The 13,137-nt window shown below is 38.3% G+C and overlaps 1 protein-coding gene across 3 annotated transcripts in view; it reads right to left on the bottom strand.

Moving 5' to 3' along the window:
• Nucleotides 1-4,075: 4,075 nt before the first annotated feature.
• Nucleotides 4,076-13,137, bottom strand: part of FAR1 (fatty acyl CoA reductase 1) — a 28,746-nt gene continuing 19,684 nt past the window's right edge. For all 3 annotated transcript variants that reach the window (XM_010563767.1, XM_010563766.1, XM_010563765.1), the window contains exons 9-11: nucleotides 12,609-12,738; nucleotides 8,884-9,011; nucleotides 4,076-6,805 (exon numbers count right to left, since the gene is read on the bottom strand). In XM_010563767.1, the coding sequence (XP_010562069.1) occupies nucleotides 6,643-6,805; nucleotides 8,884-9,011; nucleotides 12,609-12,738 (421 nt within the window). In that variant the 3' untranslated portion in view covers nucleotides 4,076-6,642. The remainder of the gene's footprint in view (nucleotides 6,806-8,883; nucleotides 9,012-12,608; nucleotides 12,739-13,137) is intronic.

Here is a 13,137-nt window from a genome sequence, read left to right on the forward strand (position 1 = left end):
AGCTAACAGTTTTTGTTTGCTCAGGGCAAACTAACCTGCCATAAAATACTCCAAACATACCAGATCTTACAGAAGCATAGTTAAATCCAGAGCTCTGGTCTTCCTTCTAAAAAAAGCCCCTTCAGCAAGGGGAGATTAAGCCTAAAACCTAAACATGGAAGCAGCCCACTGGATTATCACTCTTGCAACATGATACAGAGGAAAAGGGTGGTTATTACGAATCCTACGTGAGATCGTGTTAACTAGCTGATTATAGGCAAGTGCTCTGCCAGCAAACAAACAGAATGCTGGGGGAAATCAGTTTATGGGTCTTCCACTGTTGTATTTGGAAGAGAGCTCTTTCACATGTAAGCTTGGAGAAGGTTGCATTAACAGTCAGAATAGCGTATGTTGTTAATTCACAGTTACCCAGTGAAAGCTCAACAGCTTCAGGAGGATTGTGCTGCTCTGGCCTGAGATAGACTTAAATCCTTACCCTAGTTACTAGGCACAAAGTACTGAAAAACCATATGCTGTGTGCTTTATGCAACAAATAGGAGGTCTCTGACCTAAACTGGGAGAGCCCGTATGAAGCAGGAAAGGTAAGATGGATTGTAAAGATACAGGCAAACAGAAAACAACTAGTCTCTCTCAAAGTAAATTTAACTTCATACAATTGGGATTATACTTAACTATTAACTTAAGTACAACTTAAAAATTAGGCATGTCAAATAAAAAGTCCTTAAAGGGACATGAAGCAAGAAATCGTACAGCACAGCAAGTGGATCACAATATTTCCATTCTTCCTCCAAGGACTTAGAGTAGCTATGAAGTCCTCTTGTTCTAGCCTATGCAATTTGTTCAAAATTTATTACCTCCTTGAAGTACGAGAAATTTTTTAAAGCCTATTTGAACAGATTGGGAGTCTGTTCATGGGAGTCTAATCATGGGAGTGATTAACGTGTATTTGTGGGACACACTGCTGCGCTTTATACCATGTAAATAACTTAACTTGCAAGAAGATTTCTATCCTGTAAATTGCAAAGAAAACCTCATCTTGCACATACTTCACAAACTTTCATACACTGTCAGCAACACTCCAAACATCTCTAGTTTGCTCTCCAAATTGAATCTGAATCTTCAAGTTGAATAAGCACTGTATTAGGAGAGTACATTAAACGAGAAGTGCTGGATGACAGACTTGTTCGCTTAGAGTCAACTTGTATGATTTGTTTGGACCACAAGCTTTATCTACAATGCAGATCATGAGCCACACGGCACAATACAGTGTCAATACAGCCTCAATTCCACATACATACTAACTTAAGTACAAATATTAACAATATTCAGCCTGCTCCCATAATTTAACCATTTCATTTCCACAGGTCTTTAACTCCTCACCCCACAATGTGACTGCTTTTGAGATGTCCCTGCTTATTTTAAGCATTTGCCTTATGATTCTGAATCGTACTAAGAAAACTGTGTAATAGAGGAAATCGAGCCTCCTAACTTTAGATTCTTGAATTCCATCCAAGTTAGGTGCCTGTAACAGTAAGTGTAACTATTTGTGTCCCTAGACATCCAGTTCTGGGAAAATTTCATCAGGAATGAAGGAAAGGATGAGCTATTGAGTTTCGTAAGGATAAAAATACTCAACTGTATGATGCCGTCTTGAATCTGGATTAAGGCTGACATGATACATAAAAGTTAATAGTGGCTAAGTACTGAAACATTTTCACTTAAGTGGTAAATCAGATGTTTGTTGATTAAAACAAGAATACCAGAACTACTTTTCTGACACTCCTGGTGGTAGACTGAATTGCTGTTTCTACCGTAGACATAGGGTATACACAGATGATGTAGTGGAAACTAGCACCACAAGAGGCAAGGGCAATTTAAGATTTAATGTTCATCCTACATCCCAGAAAATTTTAACCAAGTGGTGCTTTTAATTTTTTCGTTTCAGAGAATCCTACTATAAGTTCATACTTTAGTTTTTTCATATGCTCATAAAGAAGCCAAAGAGGCCTTGCTTCTACATGTCAGGCTATTTTTTCAGAAATTATAGTGGCTACAGAATTTTACCATCCTGAAAGGTGTAACAATTCAATTAGAATGAAATGAAAGGTTTCTGGGTAATAATCACTACACTTGCAGTTAATGGATATAACTGAATCAAGAGTAAAAAAAGTTCCATTCGCCCTACCTAGAGCCCATGCCTCTAAGCATTCTAATTTTATTCAGTGCGTTAATGTGTTGGAACTTTTGCTTTCACCAATTAGTCGTGGTTTCTCCTGCTTCTCATAGCAAGAATAAAAGCTGCTCAAAGCTGTCATTGTTCCATATTCCAGAAAAGACAGTTGCATCACTACTAATTATCTATCAGTGAGTCACATTTGTTGCAGAGCAGGCAAAGCCAAAGTGAACGTCAACTCTGCACTGAAGAAAAGTACTAAAATAACATTAAGGAGGGAAGCATTTATAAATATCTTGAAAGTGGATGCAGGGTTAAATTTAGTTCGAGACAGCAGAGAAGCAGCTCACAGTTTGGTTAAGTAACCTTTAACTTGCAGTCATCTACAGACAGAAAGGAGGAGAGTGTTGTCTGAAGAAGCTCTGAAGAATACTCTAGAAGAGATCAAGAAAACCTAGAATTTAAAGTGGTGAGACCTGTCACGCTTTGCTTCTAAATTTATGATGGTACAGCACACATTAAAAATAAGAGCAGACAATTCATATCAGCTCCACTGGAACTATTTTACAGTCTCTAGAGATTTACACAAACACACAGTGAATGTCACCAGGCTAGACAAAATAAATTGCACATACTTCAGCACAAGACGACTGACAAACAGCATGAATACAGTTCAAAGCAATTCACTTACATTTCCCCAGAGCAGCCATTCTTTGGTGACTTTTCTTCATTTCTGTTTTAAAGTCTGCTCAGCAGATTGTGAAATATGTAAAAATATTATGAAAAGTTATACTTCCCAGCTCCGTGCAGGGTACTTCTCAGATCCAAGTTACCTCTATAAACTTGTTCTTTGTTTTTGAACAACCTACGATGTAATACTGCACTATGAAAAAAGGGTAAAATGTTTAACAGCACAAGATACATAAAGGATAACATCTTGAAACTTTTTTTTTTTGCTTTCAATTTTGAATCAAAGACACCAAAAAAACCCCATCTATTTCTGGTAGTTTACGTCTTAAAGTCAAGTAAAGGAAAGGTTATGCTTTAAAGCTAGTAGACGCCAAACCACAGCTGACAGATGATGTATGATCTCTAGATAAAAGGAGGAAGAATCCATGAAATCTGAAGATTCCAAGAAATTAAGGTTAAAAAAAACCCAAAAAACCAAGGCATTTTGGTGATGCACTAACTTAATGCTACCTTCTCCTCCCTCACCACAAAATGTAGATGCTACAAGTAGCTGTAGTCACTTACAATTCCTTGAAATATTAATCCAAAAGCTACTGCAAAACCACAGTATCCTTTTAAACCACATGAAAAAGCACCCATCTATTTAAGTAAATTTGAAACTAGTACGACAAGGGAACAGGCAATGACAGCGAAAACTAGCTGACATACAAGGAAGTCACCATGACCAAGCATACCTCACCATGTGTTTTGATATCACCTCATGAAGGTTTAGATTGTGGGGGTTTTGTTTGTTGTTTTTTTTTGTTTTGTGATTGTGAAGGGTTTTCTGTTTTGTTTTGTTTTTTTTTTTTTAAATGCAGTATTAGTCATTAACTTGATTTTCAAAGTTTCTCACAAAGGAAAGAGCATGTTTGTGTATATTAAGATGGCATTTACATTATCCAGTTATTTTCCACAAATTAGACTAGAAACATGCAAAAAAAAATAAACACTGGAACACCACTTTCAAGGGATTTGTTTATTTTTGGTTTACAAACAAAGGCACCCAATATTTCTGTTTATGTCTTATAAAAGCTCACAGATTTAGCATTTGTTTCCAAACATCTGTTCCTACAGCAGACAAAAACATTACAGGAAAATGTAATTTTTTTCTCCTCATCCCATATTTAAATACCAGTAACTTAAGTGATCATGTTGTTTCAGGCTGCTCTTCCTATTTAACCAACTGGAATACCTCCTGTAACTTGCTAGTCAGTACAGTGAGTCTAGCTTACTGTATCAAAATATAGTTCCTGTATATTTTTGATCAACATCTGTTATGTGCAAACACTGGTATGAAGAACTGCAAGGGAACAGGGTTCTGATATGGAAAAAACCCCAGTCGTTTCAGATAGAATTTCACAGACTGACCACAGGAAGTGACAAAACTAAGGTAATAAATGCAACACTGAATCTATTGTCAATTAAATAGGATGACTGATGAATTTGTGTAAGATACCAATAGTGCACAGAACCACAGTCTCCAAAGAGGAAAAAAAATTGGGTTTCTAGATTGGCAAATGTTGAAAGAGAGAGGTTAAATACCCTTATGTTTAAGCTAATCCTTTTCTTTGTTACTTATTCAAAAGAATATATTTTTTAAGCAGTTTTGGACCAGAGATAATCAGTTCATTGGCTTCATAGTTCTCAGTATAAACAAATGAACATTATAAGTATCATGTACGATAAACAACCAAAATTCATAAGTGAATTGCTTCACAGAATCATTTTCAGAATATGATGTATTTGTCTTTTCAAACTTCAGCCACATGCCAACATGGGACAAGGGGTGTCACTGGATAGTAGGCACCTCTGAAAAAAGTCTACAATGCAAGAATGCTTAAGCATACTTTCAGGTCCAGTAAGATACTTGGGGAGGCAACTAAAAACGGAATACACCTAATGTATTTGTTCAAGTGTAACATCTTCAATCACAGAAGCCATAATTTATTTTCAGCCAGTTAGAGGTCTCTCACACAAGGTGTGGTCCTAGACCATTTAGGCTTTTCATCACTAGCTTTATATATACACAGGTAATTTTAAAAAGGAATTACAGCTTAACTACTTACTACAGAATATTTAGCTTCAACAAGGAAGCCATTATCTTTTCAAAATGAGATATACACCTGCATGAAAGGTGTTCTCTTGAAAGTAAGAGTTTTCACAAGAATAGCAAAATAAGTTCTTTACCTACTCAATTCAAATAGGACAAAAAACTATCAAGGGCAAGTATAATGTAGCTCTTGTGTAATTAAGTCATTATTTGCCTTTCCAAGCAGATTCAAGAACAAACTCATCAGTATAAACTGATTTTAATGAACAAACACTGGGCAACGGTGCTGGTCAGTGCATCAATTAAAGGAGCATTACAGTGTTCTCAGACAGAATTCTGTGCAACCAAAATTTAAAGGGATCTTCATGTATTGCCTTAAACAAGGATTCATTCTTTTCTTACACCTTGCTATTTTTACAAATGGTTTCCCTACTGCAACAAACTAACATGCAGAACAACCAGATTTCTTCAGATTTAATCCTAGTAATTTAAGTTAAAAGATAGATGGAAGAATTGTTAACATACTTTCATTTTGAAGCAAGGTACATCTTGCTCTGCTTGCCCAGTGAAATGAGAAGTTTTATTGGGGCAGGGATGCGAAAGTGTGCTTACGCATTAGTGTTGTCCATGCATCAAATGTCATAGCTCAGATTTTAAAAATTATTAATTCATGAAGTATTTGCTAACATTGCTTAAAATTTAAAAACAGGTATATCTCTTAATGAAAGCCTATAGTTTGTCCAACTACTATTACCAGTAACATAAATAGCAACTAAGCATAATAAATTCCTTTCAAATACATTTACCTTTTGAAGTCAGAAGTGTAACAATCCAGTGTTGGCTCTGTGTTCCCAATAAAAATCATTAAAAAAGAGGACAGTCAATGACTTTATTTTTGCCCCCCTCAGGGTTACATTTCCTTTTATCTACCCAATGATAAGATCAATTCTGCTTTCAGAGAAGCAAATCGTTCATGACGACATAAATGCAAGTTGGATGCAGCCAGTTTTGAGCACAGAACTGAATCACTAAGTGCATTCTGAAGACCAGATCAGACAAAAGGCCTTTCAGTAATTAAGGAAGGTTGGGTTTTTTTGTTTTGTTGTTTTTTTCCTTTTTTCTTTTAAAGCAAAGTAGGCACCATTGTTGCATCCCTACTTTGAGAAGAAGGGAAGAAGTGGCAAAAAGTAAAGACAAATTACTGAAGTCCTCAAATAATTTTTTTCAGGAGATCCACCGTCATTTATACACTTTTGCAACTTGCAAAACCCTTTGTAATTTAGAAGAATTTCAAATAAATAGGTCTACAGCAACTACTAAGTCAATATTTATCTTGCTCAATGTGGAGTAAAACTTAAAAAGAAAATAAATCATGTTAAGGCAGATTTCAAACACGTTCCAAATTGCACAGTTATGTTGGTCAGTGGTCTAAAATGTTTTCCCCAGGTCAAAGAGTTAAAAGTTACTTAAATGCTTGTCTAATGCCAATTCAACCTGGCACTTGACCATTTTATTTTCTCTGTTTCCAGAAGATACACAACTAACATTACATATACCATACCGTATATTTTGCACTCCAATTTAAGATGAAATTATGCTTTTACAAAATGTGAGATGACTACATGTTACAGGCTTTGTGCAGTTAGACCACCATATGCATAGATGTCCTAATGCTAAATTCTCTTCTTCAGTATCTCATAGTACTGGAAGCTCTGAAGTAGGAGAGGAACTTGTAACACAGACTAACCACAAAGTACCAGATATTTCTTGCCATTTGTGATCTTGCAATAAAGATACGCCAGATCAGGATCACAAGAACTGTATTGAAGCCATAGCGTATATTCCTTAACCTAAGGGAAAACAAAAGAAATAATTAAAAGCTAAGGTACCAAGACTTACAGGAAAAAAGAGCACTCTAAAAATTAACTTGTAATGTAGAATTTAATTTGTTCATCTGTTCATCTCAAGATACACTGTGAGTGGTATTACATGAACAACGGAAGTAAGCTGATTAAGTGAAGGACCAAACAGAGAAGGCTTTTCCATAGTTCACTGCTGGAAACCGGAACACATGAAAACTAAGGAACAGAGCCAGCCCTGTAGCTAACCACATGTACTTCTGCTTTATAGCTGCTTGATAAAAACATCTTAAAGCCAAGGTCACACATACAGTAACTTACCTGTAGAAGGCTGCCATCCACCCCAAGAACAAGGATATATTTAACACTATGAACTCCCCTACACCCCTCCACATATTTATAACTTCATATATATGTAGAAGTAACTCCAACTGCCACTGACCAAAAAAAAAAACTCCCAAAACCCAACATCATAGGATTTTCCAACCACAGAGCCTGGAGTCTTCACTGCAATTTTAAACTTACTCCTTCTCAGGGAACTATATGGAAAGATTAGAAGAAACAAAGTGTCCTTCTAGAGCAACTGTGACTTTTAGTAGTCTTCTCACAGGTAAAGATGGAAGCTTCAAGACAAACAGCAACCAGAATTGGCTGGGATTTCTTAGAAACAGAGTAATCTCTTTGGTTCAGTAGATCGTGACAATTTGTATTTTTAAGACACCTCTTTTTAAGGAAATACTGACTGCCCTTATCTTGTTTTACAGGTAGGCTGGGTGTTAGTATAGCCAGACCTTCCTCTACATACTTTATTTGTAGAAAAAACAGCCTGAATTTTTGTATTACAAAAGTAAAGCCCACTTTTTTATTCGAGGAAAAATTCTACTCAGTAGTTTCCTAGAGAAGCCAGGTCCCCTAGGCTGCCACATCTGCTTAATATTGAAGCAGTGAACTCAAGTTCAGATTAGAGTAAAGAGCTAGATGGTAACAGAAGAGGCCAACTTAATAGCTCAGAGTAAATATATGTTAGAATCTGAACCTCTTGCAAAATAATCCACTTAAAAACTGAGAGCTGTGGGCAACCAGATGCTGTTCCAATACAAGACTGTTTCTCACGTTATTCTCGGTACGATCCCTTGCACAAAGAATGGCAACTGTATGATAACTCCTGTGCATTTTTAACAGCATCTAGATTTAAAAAAAAAAACAAACAAATCTGAAGGGGATACCTCTTCAGCTATCCTCACTGTTATCAAAGATTACCATCTTTCAAAAGTATCTCTGAGATCGTAACATATCATGCCAATCCACTCTACAACTGCAAATCCTTGTCTTTAGAAGAATGACACAAGTAATGACCTACGCCACTTCTCTTTGTGCTATCAGGATAGCTGATGTGAAGTAGAACTGCAGAACAAGATTAATCACTTTTATTTCACTCTTTAAAAAGACAAATCAAAAAGTCTGCAACTGTCTTTATGAATCAGCCAAGAACAAAACAAGGGCAACTGTGCCAGTAAAATTCTGGACAGTAACAATGCATTCGAACTGGAGGAGTTAAGCCACAGATAAAAGGCTAAGAGAAGTCATCTTAAAGCACCAACATCAAAGTTTCCTGCTCTGAGGTGGAGAGTCCATGCCTGTTTACTCACCTGCTTCAAAAGATCACATTCCCAGAAGAAACAACTATTGTTCTATTAAAACTCCTTAACTGAACAAGCCATTCTGACCTTGTGTTACTGTGTACCTGTTTACCTTCCAAAAGACACTTGGGTAAAATCAGAAACCTGGATTACAGTATACACTAGTGATCAGAGCTACAACCATAACCCCAGACCAATACTGTAACTATTAGTACTGAGAGCAACTCAGGAGCAACAAATGGAACAAGAAAGATGACAGCTGACTTCTTCAGAAAATGCTTCAGACCACTGAACTGGAATAGAAGAATTTTGGAGGACCTAAACAGGTGCTATAAAGAACAATTGAGTCATAATATGGAAAAGCAAAACTTGACAAGGGCAGGAAAACACAGAAAATATAAACAGAGGAAAATGAAAGTTTATACTTACTTATTCAAGTGTTTCCTAGCTGCAGGGAGGCCAGACATTTCTTCATTCAGCACATATTTCTTCGTTCCCATGCAGTAATTTTCCATGTATTCTGCCCAATGTAGTTGTCGAACATCAAAATTAAATGTCTGCATAAAATGAAAGCTTTCACTGTTAGTTACCTAAAAATTCACCTGCTATACAGAATAACTTAAAGGAAAAGAATAAATGCCTTTATACCAGATAATTCCAATTTGTCTTTGATGTAAAAAAGTTATCTTGTTCTTAATCATAAGAACAATCCAGACTTAGATCCCATTTCTGACTCAACTACCAGCTTCTTAAACCACCTCTTCCAAATCTCAACCATTTCATGCCTTATTTTTCCTCCTCAGCAGTAGTATTCTTCCCTCCACTTCCAAGTGCACTGCTTTCCCATTTCATTTGTCTGTAAGGAATTCTCTAGAAATAACTATTTTCTATTATGTTGTTTCCTTTTAAGCAACAAAATAATTCTAATATGCTGTAGAATGAACACTGCTCTGTGCCTAGTTCACTGTTGCATAAATGCAGAATTCTTTTAGCTGTGCTTATAGTTGGACAGCTATATTTTAAAAAGAACCACATGAGTATCTTCCTCAGGAGAGGAAGTTACTACAGTAAATTCACAACTAAAGTTTTTCACTGATGTATTGATTTCTTCATCTCAAGATTCTACAACAACAGCTGTTTAAGTGCAAATAAATACCAAGATTTTCCTAGCAGGCTTTCAGCTCTGCCAATTTTGTTGCAGGTAAAAGAATAAGTAAGATCATTACAGGAACAAGAAACGAGTAAACAGTTTTGTGCAGTGAAACTGTATTCGGCTTTAAAAGTTGTTATACTTATGCTAAATCCCCAAGTCCATGTTTCCAAATAAGCTGCTTAACAGCATGGCAGGTGTGTTATAAGGTATGATGAAAAATAAATGCATTACAGTTCTGAAGACAATCCCTCACACTGTAATTTAGCATTGTTTGCAAGTTTAAGGTCAGCAGTCATGACATAAGACACATACATGCCAAACAGCCTTCTAGTAAGTTATCAGAAGGTCTCAATTAAACATTATTTTCCTTAATATATCATCACAGCAAGAATGTAAAAGTAAAGAAAGTACAGTTTCAACCATTATTCCAACTAGTTCTTTACTGCTGTATGCACATCTTATCGAAAACAGCTATTTGAAAATACTAACAGTCCAAAGCTCTGGGATTATTTTGGGTTTGTTTTTTAAACTTTTTCTGAATTCAAGTTGCTGGGTGGAGGTGAGATGGCGGGAAGGGGTGGAAATCCTCTCCACATAAGAATCACTAAAAGCTATTCTACTTCTTATTTTTAGACAGTTTATTTAGAAGTTTGGCAGCTTTTCTTCAACTTAACTATAGAACAAGATTCTGGAAAATATTTGAATAGGAAAAACATCTTAAAGATGACAACACTGTTCCAAATGCGTAAGGGAATTTGTGTTTTTGAAACTGTAACTGGTGATTTTTATCCCGCTGAATATTAACCAACAAAACCATAGTAGAAAGGAAGTTTAAACTCAGTTGGGGGGGGGGGGGGGGCGCACAGCAATTTATCTCAGTTGCAATACTTCTTTATTTTAACACATACATGTATCTTCCTATGAGACATACTGGTGTGGAGAACAAGTCCATTCCATTACAGCTGCGCTATTGCACAAGCATATTTTTGAGTAACTTGGAATGAATCCGATTAAGATTCCCAGGCATATGAGGCACAGGGAGGTCGGAATCTGGCAGCACAGGCACATGTGCAGGAAAGGAAGGTAGCTTCAGTCAGTACTAGTCACCAGGGAAAACCAGCTAGCCACATCGAGGTTGTTTTGAGTTTGCATGACAAGGTTTTGGTAGCAGGGGTGCTACAGGGGTGGCTTCTGTGAGAAGCTGCTAGAAGCTTCCCCCATGTCCGACAGAGCCAATGCCAGCCGGCTCCAAAACAGACCTGCCACTGGCCAAGGCCGAGCCCATCAGCGACAGTGGTAGTGTCTCTGGGAGAACAGATTTAAGAAGGGGGAAAACTGCAGCTGCAGCTGGAGAAAGGAGTGAGAACACATGAGAGAAACAACCCTGCAGACCCCCAGGTCAGTGCAGAAGGAGGGGGAGGAGGTGCTCCAGCGCCGGAGCAGAGATTCCCCTGCAGCCCATGTGGAAGACCACGGTGAGGCAGGCTGTTCCCCTGCAGCCCAGGGAGGTCCACGGTGGAGCAGATCTCCACCTGCAGCCCGGGGAGGACCCCACACCGGAGCAGGGGGATGCCCGAAGGAGGCTGTGACCCCGTGGGAAGCCCGCGCTGGAGCAGGCTCCTGGCAGGACCTGCGGCCCCGTGGAGAGAGGAGCCCAGGCTGGAGCAGGTTTTCTGGCAGAACTTGTGACCCCGCAGGGGACCCACGTTGGAGCAGGCTGTGCCTGAAGGACTGCAGCCCGGGGAAGGGACCCACGCTCGAGCAGTTTGTGAAGAACTGCAGCCTGTGGGAAGGACCCACATTGGAGAAGTTCATAAAGGACTGTCTCCTGTGGAAGGCACCCCATGCTGGAGCAGGGGAAGAGTGTGAGGAGTCCTGCCCCTGAAGAGGACGGAGTGGCAGAGACAACATGTGATGAACAGTCCTCAACTCCCATTCCCCCTGTGCCGCTCGAGGGGAGGAGGTAGAGAAAATGAGGAGTAAATTTAAGCCCAGGAAGAAGGAAGGGGTGGAGGGAAGGTGTTTTAAGATTTGGTTTTATTTCTCATTATCCTAGTTTGATTTGATTGGTAATAAATTAAACTAATTTTCCCCAAGTCAAGTCTGTTTTGCCCATGACAGTAACTGGTGAGTGATCTCTCCCTGTCCTTATCTCAACCCACGAGCCTTCTGTTATATTTTCTCTCCCCTCTCCAGCTGAGGAGGGGAGTGATAGAGCAGCTTTGGTGGGCACCTGGTATCCAGCCAGGGTCAAACCACCACACAGGTGTTTCTGTTAGTTTGAGACTGGTAAACATAGCACAAAAATAGAAACTCACATAGATGGTTAACAACACACAGTGGGAAGACAAAGATTTTTCCTTTGAGCTCTTTTCATTCACTCTTACTGAGACCCTGCACTCAGTTTTCATTCTTCCTCAACAACCTTCAGGACTTTTCTGTCATCCTGCTTGTTACACTTTCCCCCCTGTATGGGGCAGTTTTAGTCAAACAGCAAGAGTGTACTTCAGAAAGAAGCGAGAGAATTTACACTTATATTTCTTGAATACACGTGGCACTCTGGCCAAAGCATGAAAAGGGTATATAAAAGTTATTATTAGTTTAAAAACAAGCAAAAAAAAGTCCCTCCTGTTCGTCAGGAAAGAGACAATGGTCAAGTAAAGCCTTGTTTTATTCATGATGTAGGTAAAACCGTAACAGCTTGGCCACTTGGTTGATATATGGGTAACACCAGATCACGTGATCAGGCCACTCCAAAGACAGTGATCTTTTATAATCAGGACTCCTTCAAGGGGGCCCTGCCCTTCCTCATCTCTGATCACACTTATAACACAGCCCTGGCACAACTGAAAGAATGTGACAGGAATTTCCAGCACTGAGTTAGTACTAGGGTTAGCTCCACATTACAGTAAGCAGCATTACCAGCTTATGTCCTTAGTCAGTCTTAAATGAGCTTGTATTTCACTTTCAGTCTCCATGCCCACATCACACAGCTACTTGCCTTTTTGTCTTCAGGGCTTAGCTGGTTCATTAGCATAGTCATATTTTCAGTATTCCAGATCCACGAATTGCTTGTAAAGTATTCTATTAACATCAAGGCCTTATGAAGACGTGTTATTGTTTTCATCATCCTACAGTCCAAGGCATGGAATGTACAGGTTATAGTGGTAAAGATTAGTTCAAACAAATAAAACAGACAGTAAGATTATAAATTTTTTACCCTCCAACCCCACACCCCCATGTTAACATATCTCGTCTTGCTCTGTACCCAAAGCATATTATATTTATCAATAAGATATTTCTGCATATTATTGAAGTGAACTTTGGTTGCCCAATCTTTATATAGAATCAGAAATTATAGGACAGTCCTTTTCTCCTAATCCTATTTCCCACTGCAATGGTAAGATTCTTCCCTAAAAAGAAGAGATGGTAATATGTCTTCTGTTGCTAACTCTTAGTTTAGGACACAGACATAGAACACTCTTCACTTCAGCATACTGGACTATCTAGCTGTACTGAACAATTTGACT

Source organism: Haliaeetus leucocephalus, unplaced genomic scaffold, assembly GCF_000737465.1.
Source record: "Haliaeetus leucocephalus isolate CR32 unplaced genomic scaffold, Haliaeetus_leucocephalus-4.0 Scaffold173, whole genome shotgun sequence".
NCBI lineage: Eukaryota > Metazoa > Chordata > Aves > Accipitriformes > Accipitridae > Haliaeetus > Haliaeetus leucocephalus.